The 23,858-nt window shown below is 38.5% G+C and overlaps 1 protein-coding gene across 2 annotated transcripts in view; it reads right to left on the bottom strand.

The window, feature by feature from the left end:
• Window positions 1-23,858, bottom strand: part of MAPRE2 (microtubule associated protein RP/EB family member 2) — a 162,793-nt gene that overhangs the window by 117,215 nt on the left and 21,720 nt on the right. For both annotated transcript variants that reach the window (XM_036874782.1, XM_036874781.1), the window contains exon 2: window positions 16,862-16,923. Coding sequence is in view for 1 of the 2 variants with exons in the window: in XM_036874781.1 (XP_036730676.1) it covers window positions 16,862-16,923 (62 nt within the window). In the remaining variant the exon portion in view is untranslated. The remainder of the gene's footprint in view (window positions 1-16,861; window positions 16,924-23,858) is intronic.

Below are 23,858 nucleotides of genomic sequence, written 5' to 3'. Positions count from 1 at the left end.
TCGGTCACTTACTTGTTCACTTCACAGTGTGGCATTTATGCCCCTCCCTCTCCTCCCCCACTTCTGACACCCCTACTGTGGACGTTATGCCTGGCTTGAGAGACTCTGGAGGGGTTTCCTTGCTTCCTGATGCTCCTCTCCGTGCTTCTGACGTATCGACACGAAATCTACCTTTTCTCCCTTCTTTTCCAAAAGTCTTCAATGGCTCCCTATCACGTTCAGGATGAAAATTCCACGTTTTACTTTTGGCGCTTAAGGCTCTACACAATCTAACTACCCTTAGAAACGTAACCTCCACCACATTATGGCAAGAGAGGAATTTAACCTGGTTAACTCTTAACCAGGAATGCTAGTTCTGTCTCCTGGTATCAGCAGAAGAAAAGACTTCCTCTGCATGTAATTAGCAGAGAGAAACATGTAAACGTTCCGATTGTGAGTCCTTTACAAATGTTCCTGTAGAAACAGATTCTTCCATGTGATTATTGTATTGGACTAGGTTCAGTGGGACTGCGAGACCTCTAAGCTACCACTTTAAAATAACTCAGCTTGCTTCATCACAGAGCTCGGAAGACGAGATCAACTTGGTCAGATGAATTATGATGTAAATGTAACAGTATCTGAGTTGTCCTTGCAGAGTCCCTGTCTATCCAGGACGAGGAGAGAGAGCCAGGAACATTCAGCTACTGCCATCTCATCTTCACAATTGTTCTGACTAATCAGATTACATCACTGAAGTCCAAATCACTCTGCTTTCAGCAAATTAAAATATCAGCTTAAAAATTCATAAGGCGATTATTGCTTAGAAGAAATAAAGAATTGTAGGGTTGCTATTTCCTACTGCTGGTTAGAACATTCAAAATTCCTCAAAGGGTAAGTTCTGAGGCTGGATGACAGGTCCAAAAAAAAGGCTCTCTGGCTGGTCACTTACATTTGGACACAACCTGTTAAACAGCAGCCTCACATTCTGCATGCAAAACACTCAACTCAGGGTGAAGTAAATCATTCCACAAATGGCCTCCTCCCACATTTGCAATATTTGAGGAGTGTTCCTTAAGTTTGGACACAGTGCTGTGGAGCTGAGCCAATAAACTTCACAGCGGTTACGAAACAGCTGCAAATCCATGCTTATGTCATGCTTTGTACAAATACTATATAAAGGACACATTCAGATCAAGAGAAGAAATATGGCTTTGCTAGTGTTAAAGCAAGATGCTTGATTTCACTAAGAAGATTTAAGAATAACCTCCGATGTTTCCTAATTATGTGGTTCTAAAATGTATAATTAACCTGGATTACTTTTATTTTATTTTCTCCATTTCCCCTCCTCCAAGCCAAAGAATCATTTACTTCCACCCTTTAAATTCATCACTCTAGCCATTTACAACATGGAGGGAAAAAACCTAACCACAACCCCAAACAAAAAGAATCTGTCCAAACTCTCAGAGCCTCTTCACACTGATGTTACCTGGCAAAAGACAGTGCCTTATAGTGATGAGAGGTGCTGCTGTCCATAATATTGTCTGTGGTATAAAGATACTAAATTTACTGAAAAGACATTTTCCTGATTCCTTTCGAATGTCAGGCAAATGTAAGAGCCAAATTTTCTGCATAATTTTACACACGATTATAATTCTTTCCAAAATGGGAAATGGAGGTTAAGTGAACTTTTGGATCCTGTTCCACAGATCTTCGTAAATTTTATCAATCTTGAGATTCTTGTTTTCATTTACTAAAGAAAAGCAAGTTATGTAGTTATCAGAACTAAAATATGTTTATTTGTATAAAATGCTTTGTTCTACTGCAGTCTAAAAAAAGTGGCATTTATAGTCAAAAGATTTCAGCAAATAATTGCAAAGGATATTCCATGAGTGAGGGATGAGGTCAGGGTGTGAATGAAGGAAGAGGGTCCTGAAGAGTTCATAATTTACGTAAAAACCTTTAGTAAATAGGATCAAGCCCAGGAAGACGCTAAAATTCCAGCCCATGGTAGCAGAGGAAGATTAGAAGCTTATTGAAAACTCAACAAATATTCTGAGTCCTGGGACTTTGAAAACTTCTAATGTAATAAAATGTGAGCACTTTCTCTCTGCCACAAATCAAATCATTGAAAGAGATCTGATCTAACAGTATACACTGTTAGCCTGAAGCATCAATTCTTGGTTGTGTATATGAAAGTTTTGACCAAAAAATGATGTTATTAACTTATTCTTTACTGTAGCCTATAGTGGTTCTTTAGTGTAATGTATTTGGCATTTATGATTAAATAAAAAATATTTGGGTTATCATATTCTTATTATGATAAATATTCGACCATATTATAAATATCACCTAATAAAATGCTACATTTTCACTTTTCAACTAGCCTGGAGACATACCACTGGGTAAGAAACAGCAAGGTAATGATAAGTTTAAAAATAAGTATATTATCCTGGGTATCACTTTGTCAGTAGCTTCAGTGTAGATTACCTTGCAAAGGTATTTGTGAAGTGTGAAAATATCATATATCTTTGCTTCATCCTTTTTAAAAAAACCCGTCCTATTCAAATATCTGCACAACCACCAAATGCTATCAATTCTTCTCAAATTGCCTCAACTTTTTTTGTTTGTTTGTTTTGGGTTTTTGTTTTGTTTTTTGTTTGTTTGTTTTGTTTCCATCAAATCTGTGTCCCCTGAGAGGCAGAGAAATGTTATAGCTTCTGGGAGTCTTCCTGGCTAAGCTCTTTCCTTCCAATCCATTCTATATATATGAATAGTTATTTGTAGTTTATAAAAGTAATATGCACATGTTAAGCATCAGAGGACTACAGAATGTATAATATTAAATGTGTAGTTAATGTTTTTTTAAACTATGTTTAGCTCTTGTGAGGTTACAATTGTATCTCTAAAAATTCAGCCGTTTTATTCTTGATTTATCAACATAGTATCTATTTTCTACTATAAAAGAAATTCAACATACTTCTATTAACTTTCTCCTCTCAATTATTAATATTTAAAGTTGTTCCAGTGGTTACCTTTACAACTTCAAACAATATTCTTAAAATTTCTTGACTCATTCCAAGGAATATTACTTATTAACTCTTCATTTTATATGTTTCTTCTCAACTTTCCACTTTTAATTTGCATGGTTTTACCATTATGTCTCCTTTATCCTTTATATTTACATTATGTTCTATGACTGTAGTCAAGTCTTCCTTGTTTTGACTATAGGTTGCTTCTAAACTTGAAATCTAGTAAATGGCATTTATGATTATGTAATTTCTTATTCTCTCCAAACTCAAGTGGTATTACCTTCCGTAGAGAAATAAATATGTCATTAAATCTTGCAATCTTGCAGTCAAAACAATAAGATAACAAAAACATCAAGGTCAAATGAATTATCTTTTTTCACAGGCCATTAATTGTTCCAAAATATATCTCATTTTAAGACTGAACTTGAATTTTAACAGGTATGTTAAATACATAGATGTGTTATCTATCTCTCTATATTTCTATACTATATAGTTTATTTTTCCTAGACATTTTAACAATTTTTTTTTTTGGACAGAAGAAATATATACCATCATCTTATGATAAAAAACACTCAGATTATAAATCTAGATATATATAATAGAATGACTTTTTTTCTGTAAGACATTCATCATGGAACCCACTCTCTAATTTGGATCAACTGATTTGATATTACTGCTGGCATCCTGATATTCCTTATAATTGGACTCTTCCATTAGTTCCATAATTTTTTGGATGTTAATTTATCCTTTATTTTATTCTCTTGTATTTCCCTGGACTACATCTTCAAGTTGTTTTTTGAGAGGCTAAGAGAAGTTTTCAAGGCTTTTCTTGTCTGAAAATGTCTATTTGTTCTCATACTTTATTCTTAGTTGGGCTGAGTACAGAACCATGGTTTCAAAATCAATCCCCTCTGAACTTTGAACACATGGTTCCACTGTCTCCCAGCCTCCAGTATTATGTAACAAAGTTTATGCCATTCAGGTGATCACTCTTCTGTGGGTAATGCTCTCATTGTCTGACTTTTCACCCCAGAAGCTCTAAATCTCTTTTATCCTGAACTTTCACCAACACGGGTTTGGGATTTTTATATTTATTTTACTCAGTGGTCAGTGGCCTCTCTTAATCTGAATCCTTATGTCTTTATTTCTTTCTCTCCAATGTCTCTACTTTTCCTTTAAGGACTCTTCTTAATCTTGAACTTCAAGATCATCTTTCCATATCACTAATACTTTTCTTACATTTTCCATCTTCTCATCTTTTGCTCTATACTCTGGAATACTCTTTAGCTACATTCAGGGAGTCTTTCTCTTGATTTTTAGTTTGCAGAAACTCATGTTTTCTAACTGCTTCTTATCCATAGCTACTCTTCTTTTGAAAAGGGGGTAGTGAAGTTTAATAGATGCAATACTTTTCATACCGTCTAAGGATAGTAATTAGATTTTTTTGTTGTTTTCTTCTATCCTCAGAATTATTTTATCTGGATTATAATAATTCTGTGAATGATTTCATCTGTTCTTTTTTCATTTTTCTTTTGATTAAAAAATTAGCTAGCAATATAGTCCTATCTCTTTCTATCTTCTAGAAGTTTGTCAATTTCTGGTCCTCATTCATGTTTCCAGAATTACCATGCTTTTATTTTTTTTAACTTTTATTTCAATTGAAGATCTGCAGAGAAGGGAAACAACCGTGTAGACTACCATCTTAAAACTAATTTTTCCATAGAGTATTGCATCATGTTCAATATTTCCTACTATCTAAAATGTAAAGTTTAAATAACAGTCTGGTATTTGGGAATTGGTGCAGTTAGAGCCCGGCTTGTCTTTCTTCTTAATCCTCCATTTATCACATTAAAGAATCAGTCATCCCCTTACCCCATTGAGAGGGGTTATGCTCTGTTCCCTGTATCTTCTGACTGTTGCCTGCAGTGTCCTTTTTCCTTTTTTTTTTTTTAATGTACTCATATTTTACAAAGGTAGGCTCAGCTCAAAGTCTGCCTCTTCTGAAGTCTTTATGAGCATCCTAAGATGGCCAAAATTCTGTATCACTTAAAAACATTTGAGTTCTGTACAAATGATTGTTCTCTGAGCCAGCAGTGTCAGTTTTTTCAACCAAAATTTTATCTACTATTGATATTTTTACCTTGAATTCCAAAATAATTTTACCTAAGTGGGACTAACTTTTAAAAGCAAATGTTTCATGCTTTGATATCTTACTATACAATACAAATTTCAATGTTTTGATGAGATGCAGCTTAAAAAATAGTGCGCCTGAGTTAGGCAATTTTTATTATACATTGTTTTCTTGATCAGGTGGTAAGAGTAGTTGGATATTCTTCTTTCAAGACACCTGTATAACATTGTTACGGTGTAATTACACAATGTTCCAAGCACTCAGTTCATATTTTCTGACAGACCAAGCAAAGTTTCTAAGCCAGGCACCGTAAAAAGATGCTAATGGTTCGATCCAGCTTATAAGCCAAAGTAATGTTGCGTGAGTGGCATTACCTCACACAAATCTGAAACATATCTCTCCCCAAGAGCAAAAGTAAAGTTAGAGACACAAGAATCCCATGAGAGAAACTCTACCAGGCGGTATTATATAGCCTAGTCATTGCCTTGAAAAATAACAGAACAACATCTCAGCAGTTTGAACCGTCATGGTCCAGTAAAGGTTTAACACCATATTCCAAAGCAGAAGTATGAAGTATTGGAAAATAAAAAATCCTCATGGCCTAGAATTTAGTCCTCTAGGGAGGCACTCTGAGGCTTATTCTAACCTTGACTGTTCATGTTACCTAATATAGTTTGATAGCAGCCTGATCACCTGTGATTCATTTGAAAGGCTTTCTTGAAGACTCAAACATGACTAACTTTAAAACAGAGACAAACATGTCAGTGCATGCATTTTAAGCAGAATGATATTTGAGGTAAGGGATGCTGAAAATCTGTCATCCGCAAGTCACTGGGCAACCTGATCCCAAGCCAGTTTTATAGACTATACAGAATTCAAGAAGCATATATATGTAACTAATGTCTGGGAGAGGGGGTGGTAATTAAAATAGAATGCATCATCTGCTGCTCTTGAGAATATCATGTTTTAGAAGTTAAAAATTACGTATGTGAAAAATTTGTTTAAAATCCAAGGTAATATCCAATTAGGAATTCCACAGTATAATAACTATTCACAGGGGATGTGGAAACACACAGATAGGAGACTTCCAGCCAGGAGTATTAACCAACCAATTATGATCTATAAGTTTAAAACCTACCGAAGTTAGTTTTTAAACAGACTCTACACATCAAACAATGGAAGGTTGGAATAATAATGGTAAGTCAACTCTAAATACCATTGTATAGATATTAACACTGTGATCATGAATATGTGTGGCAGCATGGAAACCGCTCATGACAAAGTGAAATAAAAAGCAGTGTCCTAAAGTATGCACAAGGTATGCTTACAACTATGTCAAATTATATGAAGGGAGGCATTTGTTAGGGTAGGATCATAGGTGTCTGCTTTTCATGGTTTCTACCATTATTTTCAACAATGGAAATTTTGGAAATGCCATAGAAGTAGAAGAAAATATACATGTAAGAGACATGTGAGAAGGCAGGCAGCATTTGAACTCTGGGAGATGTCTGATTAGATGACTGTAGATAATCTAACCTACCTCTCATAAGATATATCATAAGTATATAGAAGTACCAGGAAGCTTGAGACTTTATCGTGATGGTAACTAAGCTGTTGGGATCTGTCTTTATTTCTTGAGTCGGTCCGAATGACTGTACATCTATGACACTAATAGTTGTATTTCAATGGAGGGGTAAGCTACAATCAACATAACTGAAGTGGTAGGGGGTAGGGAGGGCAGGGAGGAGAGGTGGCATACAGGTACAACTTCCGAGATAATTGGATTAAACACACACACACACACACACACACACACACACGGAATTAAAGTCTGTGAGTACTGCTTGTGGAAATAACTTTGGATTCACACCTGCTTGGATTCGCATCATGTCTCTACCACTTACTATGTGCCTTGAACAAGCCAGTCATCTCTCTGAAAACTCAATTTTCTCATTTCTATAAAAGCAGAAACAAGGTTCACAGCAGACATATATGATAACCGAGACATTAATGTGTGAAGTCGCTAGCTGGGTATTTGTACACAGTAGGCATTAAGTGTGTTCTCTCTCCCACATTTTTCTTTGTACACAGGACTCCAGTGTTCAGGTATCAGAGACAAAATTCAGGTAGAAATGAAGGTGACTCTTCCCTAGCAGTAGGTTGTTTTCAGATCTTGCTCCCTCCCCCATGCTTACCCTCACATGGGCCAGCGTCCCTAGGCTATAACCAACTTGATGGCAGGATGAGGCCAAGCCAGACTTGTTTGGCCATCAAAGACCAGAGTGAGTTTCCTGGGTTAGCTCTGTTTGTATGCTGCATTTAAAATTTCTGTACTGTGTAATCTGGCTTCTAGAAATGGGTGGTCCAATACAGTACCACTGGCCACCTGTGGCTATTTACATTGAATTAAAATAAAATAAAATAAAATAATAAAATGTTCCTTAATCACATAGCCACATCTCAAATATTCAATGGGCACATATGCCTAGTGGCTCCGCAAATAGTTGGTATAGATAGAACATTTTTATCGTTGCAGAACATTTAGAACTCTGCTCTGAAGCTGTGGGGTATCAGTGGGATAAGAAATGTCATAGGCTTCATACCCATTATCTTTGTTCATTAATTCTCTTATTTTTTAATGACTTTCAGGCCAGAAAAATAAACTTAGGGAGTGAAGACAGGTAGAAGAAACATATTTCCTGATTAGGGGGCCTCAATATATACAAGCATTCCAGGCACCAGCCTATGAGACATCAATAGCATTCTTTCCACATACCACAACCCACTTGTAAAGAAAATTGTGATAAGATATGTCAACCTCAGAGTAATTTAAGTGACACTTCTGCTAGCAAAAATGAGTATTTCTTAACCAGATCCTGGTGCTCTATGCATAAGGCAGAAATCTCCTATAGGGATATACAATTTATTGACGGTTTGCTGAGCAGTTTGGCAGTTTTATTTCTTCACACAATGCAATAGTTGCCTGTGGCGCCACCAATAACAGGCAGTACAAGTTTGTGAATGGGAGATGTGACACCAAACTACTCAATAAACCGTTCAAAGTTTCATTCTGAACCAATCAATTGTTAATTAAGGGTGGCCCCCAACAATCTATTCTGTCAACAGGGGGCCCTCGTGAGTTAGTTACAATCCCTGTACAAATATCGAACTCATAAACCAAACAATCAACAGCTCTTAACCCAGTCATTTGGCTCGTGCAACATTTTAAAAAGAAAGAATAAAGCATTTGCCCACTTGAAAGTAAACATATTGCCCTTGAGATCCATTTCATGTTTCCGCAAAAAGGAACCCTTATAAAGTTTTCATCTACTCACGTACATATGCCTTGTTTGAACTGTTGAACCCTGCTGGGGGGGCCGGGGGGAAGAGGCACCCTGCCTAGAAGATCAGCACAACTATAAATTCATGCCCTCCACACCTGAGCGGGTGTCAATGCTTCCAGATCATCCTTCTGCTTCCCTACTCAGCACTCTGTCATTATTCACAAACCAGCAATTTCGATACTTTTTCAGCTTCTTTAGATCTCTGACCTTTCCACCTTCCCTCCCTCAGCAGATGGCCTTGTCCTTGACTTCAGAGGGTAATTGAAGCCATTAGACAAGAATTTAAGTTTCCTGCCCCCAAACCTACACATTTACCTGCACGGTAGTCATCTTATTCTGTTTCTTGCTTGTTGCAATGGAGAGGTGTATCCTGGCCAGTTGCCTCCTGCTCTGTAACCTTCTACCAGACCCCAACACACCGCTTCTACTGGCTCCTTCCCAGCAATATTTGAACTGATCAAGTCTCTTCCACCTTGAATCGACTCTTCTTCCCTACAGGTCCCCCTTTCTCTCCTCATTCTTATAGCCGAGTATCTCAGGGCTTATTTAAAGCTGCCCTCTCCATGCCTCCATTTCCCCCTCACTCCTCAACTTCCATGCTGGGTTCCACTTTGACCACGAGATTGAAATCGTCATCACCAAGATCACTAACAACCTTTTGGTTGCTAAACCAATAGGCACTTTTAGTCATTATCTTACTTAACCTCTGTGGAACATTTGGGTTTATCAATCCTTGGCTTTTTGCTCAGTCTTGAAATGCTATTTTCCCTTGGCTTCCATGAGAGCATATACAGCTGGTCTTTTTCCCATGTTTCTGGCTAATCATTATCAGTCTCTCTCTCTCACTGTAGTAGAATACATATAATATAGAACTTACCATTTTAACCACTTAAGTGTAGAGTTCAGTGAAATATGAAGTACTTTCACTGTTGTGCAACCATCATTAGCATCCATCTCCAAAACTCTTTTCATCTCACAAAACTGGAACTCTATACCCATTAAACAATAACTCTCCATATCTCCCTCTCCCAGCCCCTGTCAGCCACCATGCTACTTTCCGTCTCTATGGATTTGGCTACTCTAGGTACCTCATATAAGTGGAATCATACAGTACTTGTTTTTTTGTGACTGACATTTCACCTAACATAAAGTCCTCAAGGTTCATCCATGTTGTAGCATGTAGCAGAATTACCTTCCTTTTTTAAGGCTGAATAATATTCCACTGTATGTATAAACCATATTTGGTTTATCCATTCATCTGTTGATGGACACCTTGGTTGCCTTTGGCTATTGTGAATAATGCTGCTATAATCTACCCCTTAAATATTGGTGATCTTCAAGGTTCTGTTCTCCTTGGACAGTTTTACCTAGATTCACAGCTTACTGCTTGCATGCTAGTGACTCCCAAAACTATATTTGTGGTTCATTTTTCCCTCTTTCGGGATTCAGATCCTAAATCTCTATATACATACTCTTGGATGTCATGGGCACCCTCAACTCGACATGTTTAATACCGAGTTTCTGATTCTTGCCATCGCACTTTCAGTGTTCCCTCAACCCTGTGTTTCCTATCTCAGTAAATACCACTAGAACTCCCACTTACTTATATCAGGCACCTGGGCACCATCCTCTGCAAACCACAGCACTGCCATTGGCGGAGCTCCCAGGGAAGCCCACTGAACTCCACGGTTGCCAGGTGACTACTTCTTACTTTGACATCCCTGAAGGGGGTCCCGAAGGATAATGAGTGCTTTGGCGAAAGACCCCTCTCCATTAGTCCCCTCTATACACACCCTGTATTCCCTATAGCCCTTACCTGACTTTTTCTTCTCAGCACTGAAATAGGCTTTACCACATAGCAAGCACTCAATACACTCAATATACATGTTGAATGAATGAATTAGACCTTGACCTCTCCCTTACCCATGCTGTCTATTTTGCTTTCTAAACAATACTCAAACCCACCTACTTCTCTCTACCCCAGCTGCCACCATCAGCTAATCCAGATGCCTATCACCATCCTCCACTTTGTGTCTCCACTTCTAATCTCATCCCCTCCCGATCACTTTCCATACAGCTGCCAGAGTGACCATCCTAAGATAAAAAGGATAGAAGTTTTACTTCTCTACTTAAAACACCTCAACCATCACTTTCAGGATACAACCCAAAGTTCTTCACTGGCCTCACAAGGCCCTTCCTGATCTGCTACCTTGATGCTGCAGCTCATTACTGAATGTCTTTCAATTTTGCGAAAAGGCCATATGCTTCTCTTATCTTCTTTCCAGGTCTTTGAAGATGCTACCCTTTCTGCCCAAACAATCCCTCATTCCCTGCAGTCCCCCTCTCCCCAACACCTGCTAGCTCCTCCTTTTTCTTTGGGTCTTAGATGAGATGCCACTGCCTCTTGGAAGCCCCGTCTGACCTCCCTGCACCAGTCATGGCTTTGCTGTCACTGCTAGGAGGATCACAGCATGCCATGGGAGCTCCTACCATAGCCGTTAGCACCCTGTAGAGGAAGTTGCCTGTTTTATTAGTGTCCACTATGGTGGGCCATAGCTCCATCAGGGTTGAGACCCTGACTTTCTTGCCCAAAACATACCCTCGGCACCTTGCATGGTGATGGGGCCATGGTAGAAGCTTCATATTTAATATGTAATCCTCCAAAAATAATTTGGCCTGGGACATTTCAAACATCCAGAAAAGTAGAAAAAATTGTATAACAGCATAATGTACACCATACCCACCAGCTATCTTCTGCAGTTAATATTTAGCCACATTTTCTTCATTTAATCATCTTTCTCTCTTTGACAAATCATTTTGAAGTAAATCATGGAGAAAAGGAATGAATTCTTAAGTCTCACCAACATGTTCACAGACCATATAAAATAAGCTATTGAAGAAAAGGATAAAGAACCATGAATAAAAACCTTTAAATCTCTACTTAACTGTATTCCAGTGAAATTCAGAAATGAGAACATTAAGCTGTGCACCAGATACTTTTATGAATGTACTTTCACTCCATCATTTAATTCTCATGAGTCTTACAAGGTCACCTCATTAATAAACAAAAGGAAATCTGTCAAGAACCTGTAGCTCCAGGAGGTAAGGAGAAAGAAAATAAACATTTGCTGAGTGCCCATAATGTATCCAACACTTAACGTTACTGCCAATTATTCTCACAACAAACTCAAGATGTAAAAACTCAGTGAGGTCAAGTTATTTGCCCAGAATCTAAGGGAGGTAAATGGCTGATGCAGGAATTTGTTCCAAGTTTCCCTCTCTTTCTACCACTATTCATTACTTTTAAAATTAAAAATATTTACTTTAAAATTATTTTTTGCTGTGGTCCGAGAGGGGTAAAACACATATTGCTTCTACAGGCACAAGGAATGCTTAGGCTAACACTTTTTAGTTCTTTTTACTTCGGTGGTATAGATGAGGCAGAAAAAATTACAGCAGTGAATACGGAACAAGAGCATGTGAGAGTCAGAAGCCAGGGTTCTGGAGCCGTGGCTTTGTCACCAAATGTCTGACACTAGGCTAGTCACCCAACTCTCTTCACACAAGAACGTGCATCTGTCAGATGAGTGAGTTGGATTAGATTATTACTGAGGTTCCTTCCAGCTGTTAGAAAACAAAACACCCATGAAACCCTGTACTTCTTAGTGCTTTGCTTCAGTCATCAGCTGGTGAGGGCCAGGATGTAGGTCTTGCTGATCCCAGCCTTAGGCTCTGTGCATTCTCAGTGAATATGCCCACTGGGGGAACCAGCTGTAAATGTAGGCCAATTTTAATTGGAATGTTGGTCAGTACAACTAGAGTAACCTTCAAACTTCCAGAAGCAGATCTCCCACAGATTCTGACCCAATAACTGATGATGAAGACAGTGCCAAAAGAGGAGCCAGGGCAAAGTTCCTCTTCAAAGAAAACCGTGGTTTCATCCCTACCTCCATGTATCCTCTGCTAGATAAGCCATCCCACCGATCACACTTACAATTTTTTTTTTAAAGGCTGTCTACTCCACTAGAGAGTAAGCTTTAAGAGCTCTGTCTGTTCCCCTTTATATCCCGAGCTTGTAGCACAGGACTTGGCATGTAGTTGGCAATCAAGACATGCTTATGGAATGAAGGGCAAATCTCACCACCTCCAAGCATCCCAATCCAATTTACCTTCAAAGTTTGACTCAGATGCCATCTCTACCTCCCCTCACCCCTCCCAAATGCCTTCATATTTTAACTGTATTTCTCCTATGGTGTGTCTCATCTTGTGTATTTTATTACAGTTATTTACGTAGGTATCATAGCTCCCCAGTAAGGTCAAACTCAGACAGAAGTTATCTTCTGATCACCATTAAAATCCTACAATACACAGTTCATAGTTGGCACTCAATAAATGTTTGTGGAAGGAGCACATAGTTTATATATTGATACATGTATGTTTACATACACACACACACACACACACACAAAGTAACTGGCACAGTTCTTTACATATAGAAGACATTCAATAAATATTATTGAATAAATTAAGTGCTACTTCTCACAAAGTTGTGGTGAGCCTAATACCCTCAAACTGCAAACACTTGTGAAGTACTCCAAACCTTTTAAGAAAAGATGTGGGGGGCTTCCCTGGTGATACAGTGGTTGGGAATCCACCTGCCAATGCCAGGGGGACACAGGATCGAGCCCTGGTCCGGAAAGATCCCACATGCCATGGAGCAACTAAGCCCGTGCGCCACAACTACTGAGCCTGTGCTCTAGAGCCCACGCGCCACAACTACTGAAGCCCGCGCGCCTAGAGCCCGTGCTCTGCAACAAGAGAAGCCACTGCAATGAGAAGCCCACACACCGCAATGAAGAGTAGCCCCCGCTCACCACAACTAGAGAAAGCCTGCGCACAGCAACAAAGACCCAACGCAGCCAAAAATAAAATAAATTAAAAATAAATTTGAAAAAAAAAGATGTGGTAAACTAGATTAAAAGTCATACAAATGGTCATATCCTTGGATAATAATCTTACTTCTGGGATTTTGTCCTAAGGAAATAAACAAAACCAAAGAAAAAACAAACAACTAAACTAAACCAACTAAAACAATAACAAAGTCTACAAAAAATTTAGTATAGCGTTTTTTAGTGAAAAATTAGAAGATATTTTATGGCACATTGATACAACATAATACTATTCTAATGATTGTTCTGATGACTCATGAAAGATGCCTGTGATTAATGTCAAATAAAACACAAAATTCACATGTGCTATGTTATCCACTACAGAAAAACAGGAATACTTAAGGGAATAGCAAATATGAAAAAAAAAGAAAGAAAAATAGTTATTTTGGGATGGTATTGTTATGGGCGATTTTTTTTCCCCTAAAGTTTCCTTTACATTTATTATTTTTATAATACAAATTCTGGTAGAATCAACATAAAAGTTTCCTTAATGTGGCTGTATTTCCTATAGACAGTTATTTAGTGAGGACCAAAGCATAAATTACAATGTCTGTTAATAGCTATCGCTCCAGTATTTGACACTAGGACTCAAGTGATACCCGAGTAGGGATGTTATTCTGTGTCATGAGGTACAAAGCACAGGCGTGGTGTGCAGGTGCGGGAACAGATTTGGAGGAGAAGCAAGCAGTTAGACCCAGCAAAGGAATCTCGGGAACCACACAACTGATGATAAAATTGCTCTCTCAAGGAAACTATTAATACTAGCTTCCGAGAGGGTTAAATGAGGAGGCTGCAACCCAGAAGGGATATGAAGAGAAGGGAGAAGAATGAAGGATGGCTGTCTTCTTGGTTCTCCACCATCTCCTATTTCCTTACTGTCTATTATCTCAGACAAGGCTGTAAACCCTGCCAGCCAAATGCTGCTGGCTGCCTGTTTTTTGTAAATAAAGTTTTATTGGAAGCCAGCCAAACCCATTCATTTACGTTTATATGTTTTCACGCTACAATGAATTGAATAGCTGTGACAGAGACTGTACGACCAACAAAGCAGAAAACTATTTACTATGTGGCTCTTTACAGAAAAAGAATTTGTCCCGTAGCCCCATATATACAAGGAGGTTTATACACAGATGCCCAATTTAGATATCAGGCCATCTTTTTCTATTACTTTTTCTTCAAACATGCCAGCTTGGAAGATAAATTATACCTTATTATCCAAACAGAATTTTGAGGGTGAAAGGGAGTGGTAACTAGATGATATTCCAGGACAACAGAAGTTAACTAGGACTGTCCTGGACACCAGATATATAGGCCCCCTTCTAGGGCACACGAGTGGGTTTCAAAGGGCACTCAGTGCCTGTCCAGGGACTGCTTTTTTTTTTTTAATGAAGTATAGTTGATTTACAATGTTGTGTTAATTTCTGTTGTATATCAAAATGATTCAATTATATATATATATATATATATATATATATATATATATATATACATATATATATACACACATTCTTTTTAAAAAATATTCTTTTGCATTATGGTTCATCATAGGATATTGAATATAGTTTCTCATGCTATATAGTAGGACCTTGTTTATCCATTCTGTATATAATAGCTTACATCTGCTAATCCCAACCTCCCACTCCATCCCTCCCCCAACCCCCTCCCCCTTGGCAACCACAAGTCTGTTCTCTATATCCATGAGTCTGTTTCTGTTTCGTAGATAGGTTCATTTGTGTCATATTTTAGATTCCACATATAAGTGATATCATATGGTATTCATCTTTCTCTTTCTGACTTACTTCACTTATATGATAATCTCTAGTTGCATCCATGTTGCTGCAAATGGCATTATTTCATTCTTTTTATGGCTGAGTAGTATTCCATTGTAAATATAATATATACTACATCTTCTTTATCCATTCATCTGACGATGGACATTTAGGTTGTCTCCGTGTCCTGGCTATTGTGAACAGTGCTGCTATGAACCTAGGGGGTCATGTATCTTTCTGAATTATAGTTTTGTCTGGATATATGCCCAGGAGTGGGATTGCTGGATCATATGGTAATTCTGTTTTTAGTTTTCTGAGGAAACTTCATACTGTTTTCCATAGTGCAGCCACTTACGTTCCCATCAACAGTGTCGGAGGGTTCTGTTCAGGGACTGCTTTTATGTGCACATGGAAAGCTCAGGTGGCTCCTCTTATTGGTTCTTCCTATTTCAATCACCCTCAGATGCCTTTCTACTTCCTTCCCTCTATCCCAGCTGTGTCCTAGGGCCAGTTCTGATTGTTGAAGAGGGCAGCTCTTTGGGCACCACTTAGGGTACATACAGCATCTCTACTTTCATTAGAGCAAAAGGGGCAAAGTTTACTCATCCTATTTAAATAAACCTTAATTATTTCAAATCATTACAAATAAGAATTTTGTACCTGTAAATTTCACTTGGTTTAATAATTAGGCAACTCCTTAAAACTCTACTCTTAAGAATTTTCGGTTTCTCTTCTCAAATAATTCATTTAAAAATGACCATCAATCATAGCATTTATCACAAAGAGACCCCAAGACAAATATGGCATATTACCCATTGATTTGAGCTTTTAAGACTCACCAATACTGTTTGGAGAATTATTGAAGAATGAAGTTTCTAATTTTATCCTTCCAGAATGATAAACAAAAGAAAACAACACATAACCCCCACACACACTTATTTTCCCCCTAGTAAAAATTTCGATGCTGTGGGCAAAAAGTAAAACAAAAGATGTTTAGAGCACCCTTAATGAAATCTAGGACTTTACACTTTGTGAGACTATTCTCTGTGTGAACAATAAATAGCTCATAGCTTTGAAACCTCACAGGATGGCTTTCCGAATATTGCCATCTGGTGGAATTTCAGTTAATTGTTCCTTTGTTCTAGTGAGGTCCTGGAATATTAGATGGCACACCAGTGGGAAACAACAGAAGGTCAAATGATTGTGTCTCAAACACAAATCCTAAACTGAAAAAATGAGGCTTTCTGAGCTTTCATCTCCTTTAAGACGCCCACCTCTACTGTAAAGTCAACAGAGCAGTTGCCTGGATTTTTAACAAATAATCCCTTCTTCATAATTAGAAATGTCATGAGGTCATTTGACTATATCTTAAAATTCTCTCACTTCATTTCTCACCAATAAGATCTCCAAAGTTAAACTTTAACTGGCTGGAGCATTTTTAGAGGAATTGCGGATAACAGTTAATTAGCCCTTAGTACACACGGGAAATGGAATGTAGTTTGAAAAACAATGTTTTAATGAAGCATGTTTACTCGAATACTTGCTTTAACTGTATAATGGAATTTTGAAAATAAATTTGTTACAAAGGCATTAATAATACGCACTCCAATTTAATCTGTAAACAGGGAGTCATGCAACATAATTTATGTTGAAATCTTACCTTGAGCATCCAGGCTCTCTCCCTGGCTGTCGAGATGAAATGTTCCTTTGAGAAACAGGATACTGGGATCATAAAAATGAAAAGAAAAAAAAGAAGGAAAGCATTTACTGTGCTGAAAACATCAGAGCAAAGGGTTATTTAGTTCATTGGGTGTGGTCAGCAATGGAAGAGAAAATTAAAAAGCACACATCCAGGGCTTCCCTGGTGGTGCAGCGGTTAAGAATCCGCCTGCCAATGCAGGGGACACGGGTTCGAGCCCTGGTCCGGGAAGATCCCACATGCCGCAGAGCAACTAAGCCCGTGCACCACAACTACTGAGCCTGCGCTCTAGAGCCCACGAGCCACAACTACTGAAGCCCGTGCACCTAGAGCCTGTGCTCCACAGCAAGAGAAGCCCGCGCGCAGCAACAAAGACCCAACACAGCCAAGAATAAAAATAATAAATAAATTTAAAAAAAAAAAGCACACATCCAAATTCAGTTGACTTTATCATATGAGAGAGTAACTCAGCCAAGCAATAGGGTTGTCAGCTACATTATTATATCAATTATTGGGTTGATTAATCATAGTTTGAGAGTATTTAGATAATGTCAGTCCTATGAAGAGAGTTTTTTTACCCTCCCCCCCATAGCCTCATGTGATGAGAATCATGTGTTAGCAGATAACCCAAGGAACCAATGCCCCCAGTGAGGTATCAAATGCCAGCGTCAATTAAAGTATTGACTTCCCCAAACTTGGGTTAATCTGCAGACTTTATATCTAGTATCAACACAGGCTTATTCTTCTAGTTAAAAGATGTGTTTAGGGACTTCCCTGGTGACAAGGTGGTTAAGACTCCATGCTCCCAAGGTGGGGGGCCTGGGTTTGATGCCTGGTCAGGGAACTTGATCCCACATGCATGCTGCAACTAAGGAGCCCACGTACCGCAACTAAGGAGCCTGCATGCCGCAACTAAGACCCAGCGCAACCAAATAAATAAATAAATAATTTTAAAAAGATGTGCTTAATTTTAATAGGACAAGCATTGCCAGGATCAAACTTCCAAATATATACACCATCAAGGAATTATTTACTTTCTTTATATGAATTTGCTATTTATCTTCAAAACATGCTCCGACTAAATGATAAGACAATAAATTGATGAAGGACAGATCCAATTCCAGAGGTTGAGACATGTGTGTGAGCTGTGGGTTTTGAGGGGCCCAGGTTGGGGGTGGGGTGGATGGTAACTGGGGAGGCTGCTTCTGGCTCAAGCAGTTGCTCCTAAAAAGGACCTGAGATGCAGATGTGTGTGAGCCTTAGTGGTCCTCCCACCACACCCAAGAAACAGACTAGAAATGACCCCTCTCCACCTGCCACCTAAGCCCTCACCCTGCACATTGCTCTTCTGTGTTTTCTGTATATGGCCATTTCAGAAATGCCTTTGGTGCTTGTTTAGTTTAACATCAATTGTATAAAAATAAAGTATTTGTGGCAGATCCAACACAATGTGATTAATCCCAGACATAGTTCTGGAGATGCCACTGGGAGAAAGATTTTAAGAAAGGGAAGAGGGAGGCATTTTATATATATATATATATATATATTTTTTTTTTTTAATAAGGGAAAGAGGAGATGATGAAAGGAAAAAAATGCAAACAACAAAATGTAAGTGCTGAGAGAATAAACAAAGGTGATAGCTGAATTTTCAATGTTATACCATTCAATAAGGGAGTTCAAAAGTAATTCATAGAATTTGGCTTGTATAAAAATCAGAAAATTTAACGTGAATGGTTTCAAGAACTGACCTCAGATAAGCTGACAATTTTTTCCCTTCAGATAGAACAGGTAGAATTTCTTCACATATTTTACAGAATGTAATTTTATGAGTGTTTCACATTTTTCCCATAATTTAATGAGTTGATAAAACTAAAAAAATCAGGTTTAAAAACATCTGTTCCCATCCATGTCAGTTTCTTTTCCTAAGTCCTCCCATCTTTGAGATATTTTAACTGAATCAGAATAAAATTTTCATTTGCCCTCTTTATTTAACTAGTACCAGTAGCTACGTTACTAGGCGAAGTGTTGGCTACCAAGCTAGGAAGCAAGAGTATAAGGTTCCTAGTTTATCTGTAAACCAGATAATTAGCCCTTAGAAAATTCAGGACCAGCTGTATACAACTGGTCTTTTCTGTTCTGACAACAAGAGCCCGTTGCTAACATTCTCAACAGCTGCAATGGATCAGTTTGGAGAAGAATGAGACCATTTATTGAATACCCCTGCACAAGTCATTTGACATATTTTATCTAATTTAATACTCAAAACCATCTTATTACAAATGAAAAAACTGAGGCTCAGAGCAGTGGAGCAGTTTCCCAATATCATGCAGCTCGACTAACAAGTTCTAATTAAGTCTGACAGACTCTGCTGTTTTGTCCACACAACACCACGTTAAAAGCCAGGCCTCTGACATTGATTCAAAACACCTGGAGAGCTCTTGGTCTACTCCTGGGATGTGGTAGGTGCTCAATAATGCACGGCCTTGTGAGGGTGGAGGTCTAGGGTCCCCAGTGGTGGGGATGGCAGGGAAGGCAAACAGTTTTTTCTGTGCTGCCTGGCATAAGCAGAGCAGTTATTGTCTCTAAGTTTCACACTTTCTAAAACGATGAACTCAAAATAGATCACTATGTAAATGTAAAATGCAGAACTATGAAACTTCTAGAAAAAAATTAAAACAGGAGAAAAGCTTTGGGATCTAGGGCCTGACAAAGAGTTTTAAGTTTTTAAGTTTTTGACAACAAAAAACACAATCCATACAAGGGAAAAATTGATAAATTGGACTTCATCAAAATTAAGAACTGTTGGCCATCAGGTGTAAATATAAGGTATAACTAGGAGAAAATATTTGCAGACCACATATGTGACAAAGGACAAGCATCTAGAATAAGTTAAGAACCCTCAAAAATCATCTAAAAAACCAAACAATTAGGAAATGGGCAAAAGACACTGACAGACATTTCACTGAGGAGGATATACAGATAGCAGATGAAATGATATTCAACGTCATTAGCCATTAGGTAAGTGAAAAAAATAAAACCATAATGAGATATCACTAGACATTTATCAGAAGGGCCAAAATAAGGACTAGTAACAATCTAAAATTCTGGTGAGGATGAGAAGAAACTAGACCATTCATATATTGCTTGTGAGAATATAAAATGGTTCAGCTACCCTAGAAAACGTTTGACTGTTGTAAAAAACAAAACAAAACAAAACCAAAAACGAAACATGCAACTACCATACAACCCACCAATGGTACTCTTGGCATTTTCCCAGAAAAGTTAAAAATTCTCTTTATAAGCAGATTCATTCATAGTAGCCAAAATTGAGACAACACTGATGTCCTTTCACAGGTTAATGGTTAAACAAACCAGTACATCCATACAATGGAATGCTACTAATCAATAAAAAAAAGAACTATTGCTACCTGCAAAACCTTGGATCAATCTCCAGAGAATTACGCTGAGTGAAAAAAGCCAATCCATAGGTTAGATACTGTATGATTCCATTTAGCTAACATTCTTGAAATTAGAAAACTACAGAAAGGGAGCAGAGACTAGTGGTTGCCAGGGGTTGAGGAGGGAGTGAGGGCTGGAGGGAAGAGGGTGTGATTATAAAAGGGCAACACTAGGTACCTTTGTGGTGACAGAAACATTCTGTACCTTGAACATGTATCAATGTCAATTACCTGGTTGTGACCCTGTACATAGAGCTTCCAGATGTTACCATTGAGGGGGAAACTGAGCAGAGGGTACAGAGGTCTCTCTGTATTGTTTCTTACAACTACATGTTAACGTACAATTGTCTCAAATTAAAAAGTTTAACTTAAAAAATCAGGAGATTGGACAGCAACTAGAATTGAGCAAGATACCTCCTTTCTTTTTCTTTTTTTTTTTTTTTAACCTTTTCAGAGAATAACAAAAGCCCCAAGGCAGTGGGCCAGTTGGGTCAGGAATTTGTTCCATATGCGCAGATCTGAGAAAAATAATCTCTCACCCACAACTTTAGCATTCAGAACCCACTGCCAAGCATTCGCTGTCCAGTCTTGCCTGTCTTGGAATTTTCTCTGCTGTTATCCCCTCTTGCTCCTACATTTACCTTCCCAATCTTAAAATTCAAAATACTGACACAAATACACACACCCAAAACCAGAAATGACTTCTAAATGGCAGTGTGATACACTCTGCATTTTGGAAACCATCTCTTATACTTTCGAGTTCATGCTTTCCATAAATTTCCAAAATTCCCACATCTTATTGGCACAGGAATAGAATTTCATCCTTTGTGGTTTGTTGATGACAAGGCAGGTGTTCTCTATTCTAACTTGGGCCACACACTAAATAAGGGTCTAACTGTAATCACCCCACGAAGAGGAGCTGGCGGACTTTCCCTTCACCTTAGGAGAGACCCCATTGACTTTTCCCATTTTGAGCACTAGGAAGCCCCTCAGAAATGAACAGCCATAAGTTAGCTGCCTCCTCCTGGCCTGTCTGTTGCATTTGTTTTCCCTGAAAAGACCAAATAGCTTTGTTAGGATAAGAGTCATAACATGGTCGGACTCTTTTAACAAAGCACGTTTTGTTTTCCCTCAACCTCTGGAAATTTCAAATCCTCTTTCTTTGAACAAACTCAGAATTCTGGCATCCCATATGTGGGGCACAGCAGAACTTCTGTCCTAGCTCCAAAATCGCCCCCAAAGGCTGCTTCCTTGTCTGGCCATAAAACCGCAGGCACATAACGGATACATCAGAATGAAAAAAGAGTTGTAAAAATATTGCCAATCATGCCATACCATTGAAAGGAAGAGTTCTTTTTTCAACGCTACGTATCTAGCCAATAAGGCGTCTGCTCAATGCAAGGTTAAAGCATTCTCCTTGCAAAGAGCCAGGAATTACAGCCTCCTGCCAGCTGCTCCTAGCTTTTCGGAGAAGAGAACGCTGCTGGGATCTGAACCTAGGTTTTCCTCCCAGGAGTTGACTCAGCTATCTTTGGATCTTCAGAATGAGCTGTATCTTGAAGTCCAGTCTCCCCGCAGCAGCTTGGAGATACTGAAACACTCCAGTTGTAGATCACAGTCTTTAGTGTGGGAGGTCCACAGCTTTCTAGGAATAAAGCAGCTTGTAAGCAGCTTGTCAGCAGAAGGTCACAGAGGATGACTCCTTAGACAGATCCTACTTGATGTCAGCCTTCCAGAGTGCCCTCCACCAACCACTGTCTCAATTAGGGGTCTCCAGTTGGGCTCAGGGCCTTCCCAGAGGCACCGGAGGGAGGCCAAGAGCCTGCCCAGTTCAACTCCCTCAGGGGACCAGAGGCATGACTGCCGGGAAGCAAAGAGCTGAGCACACACCAGGGAAACCAAACCCAAATGAGGTTATCTGGCAAGAAAATGTCAAACTGCACCGAATCTTGGGTATTGGATACGGTACAACGCATTCCTTGCCTTAAGAAAGGCAGACTACAAATGACCCATATTGTATACAAAAGGGCTTTTGAAAAATTGTAGCTGGCTGATAAAGGGATTTTGGTGGGATATATTAAGAATGCTAATGATGTTATAAACTTCTTATGGTCGTGTGATTTGGGCTTCTATAAAAATAAAAGAGAATCCCAAGAGACTATTTTATAATTAAATAAAAATTCAGTTCTTTTCACACAAACTGGGCCTAACTCTCTCTTCTAGAATACTCCTTGATCCATCTGCTACTACCTATAGAAGTAGACAGATTGACCTTTCTATTCTAGAATAGTCATAGTGTTAATGTATAAAAGAAATTTTTAAAAATGACATGAGACAAACTACATATGAGAAATACCACATTCACTGTACTTCTGTGAAATATTTTTGATAACTATTTTTCACTTATCCTTTTATCCATTTTAAATAGATATCCTTGAAAATAGAGTAGTTGGAATAGAAGAACGGCTCCTTTGCTCATAAGTATGACTGATAATGAAATGTAGCAGAATGTTCATGAAGCAGGAAAGCAGCACAGTGAATGGTATCAGATTCACTTAGAGTCCAGGGTTCGAGTTTATTGCTTAGATCATACTGAAAACTGGAACCCTGCTTCACACGTGTCCTGTCTGTAGTTTGTTATTCCTTTGACCACCCAAAGAAGGAACGCAGTAACATGTTAAAAGTGTAAAAAGGGTAATATGGAATCTAAATAAGACTTTGGCAATGGCAAGAGGGTTGCTAAGATCTCCCTCAAAATATGGATAATCATTGTCTAACTTGTGCGGAAATCTTTTCAAACTCTAACATTTTCAGCAGAGTCTGTTAGAAGTCTTGGTAAGTGGACAGAACTTGTTAAAATGTGCAGGAATGTTTGCATAGCCTTTGCCCATGAGTTTTCTGTTTGAGCCATGTGGTCCCTAGAATGCTGATCTGGCAACAACTAACACTGCTCGTGGGATCCCAGCTGTGGGGTTTGGTTTACAGAGGAGTCCACTTACGAACAGTTTGGGGGCTGTCTTAGTAACTAGATTCCTTGATGGAGAAATTCATGCTGAATTCCACTCACCTGGGAAATAACCTAGTGAAGTTCTAGAGCAGAAGCTAATTTTCTTCATAAATGTTTTTTCCCTAACCAATCTATTATGGGCAATAAATCCAGGTAAAATATCCAACTTGAAAATATAGTTGGACTATTTGTAGGTGATGATACTATACACAGAGAGTCCTAAAGATGTTACCAGAAAACTACTAGAGCTAATCAATGAATTTGGTAAAGTAGCAGGATACAAAATTAATGCACAGAAATCTCTTGCATTCCTATACACCAAAGATGAAAAATCTGAAAGAGAAATTAAGGAAACACTTCCATTTACCATTGCAACAAAAAGAATAAAATACCTAGGAATAAACCTACCTAAGGAGACAAAAGACCTGTATGCAGAAAACTATAAGACACTGATGAAAGAAATTAAAGATGATACAGACAGAGAGATATACCA

Source organism: Balaenoptera musculus, chromosome 14 (assembly GCF_009873245.2).
Source record: "Balaenoptera musculus isolate JJ_BM4_2016_0621 chromosome 14, mBalMus1.pri.v3, whole genome shotgun sequence".
Taxonomy (NCBI): Eukaryota; Metazoa; Chordata; class Mammalia; order Artiodactyla; family Balaenopteridae; genus Balaenoptera; species Balaenoptera musculus.
Note: the sequence above shows the minus strand (reverse complement) of the source record. Positions and strands in the feature narration are given on the sequence as shown.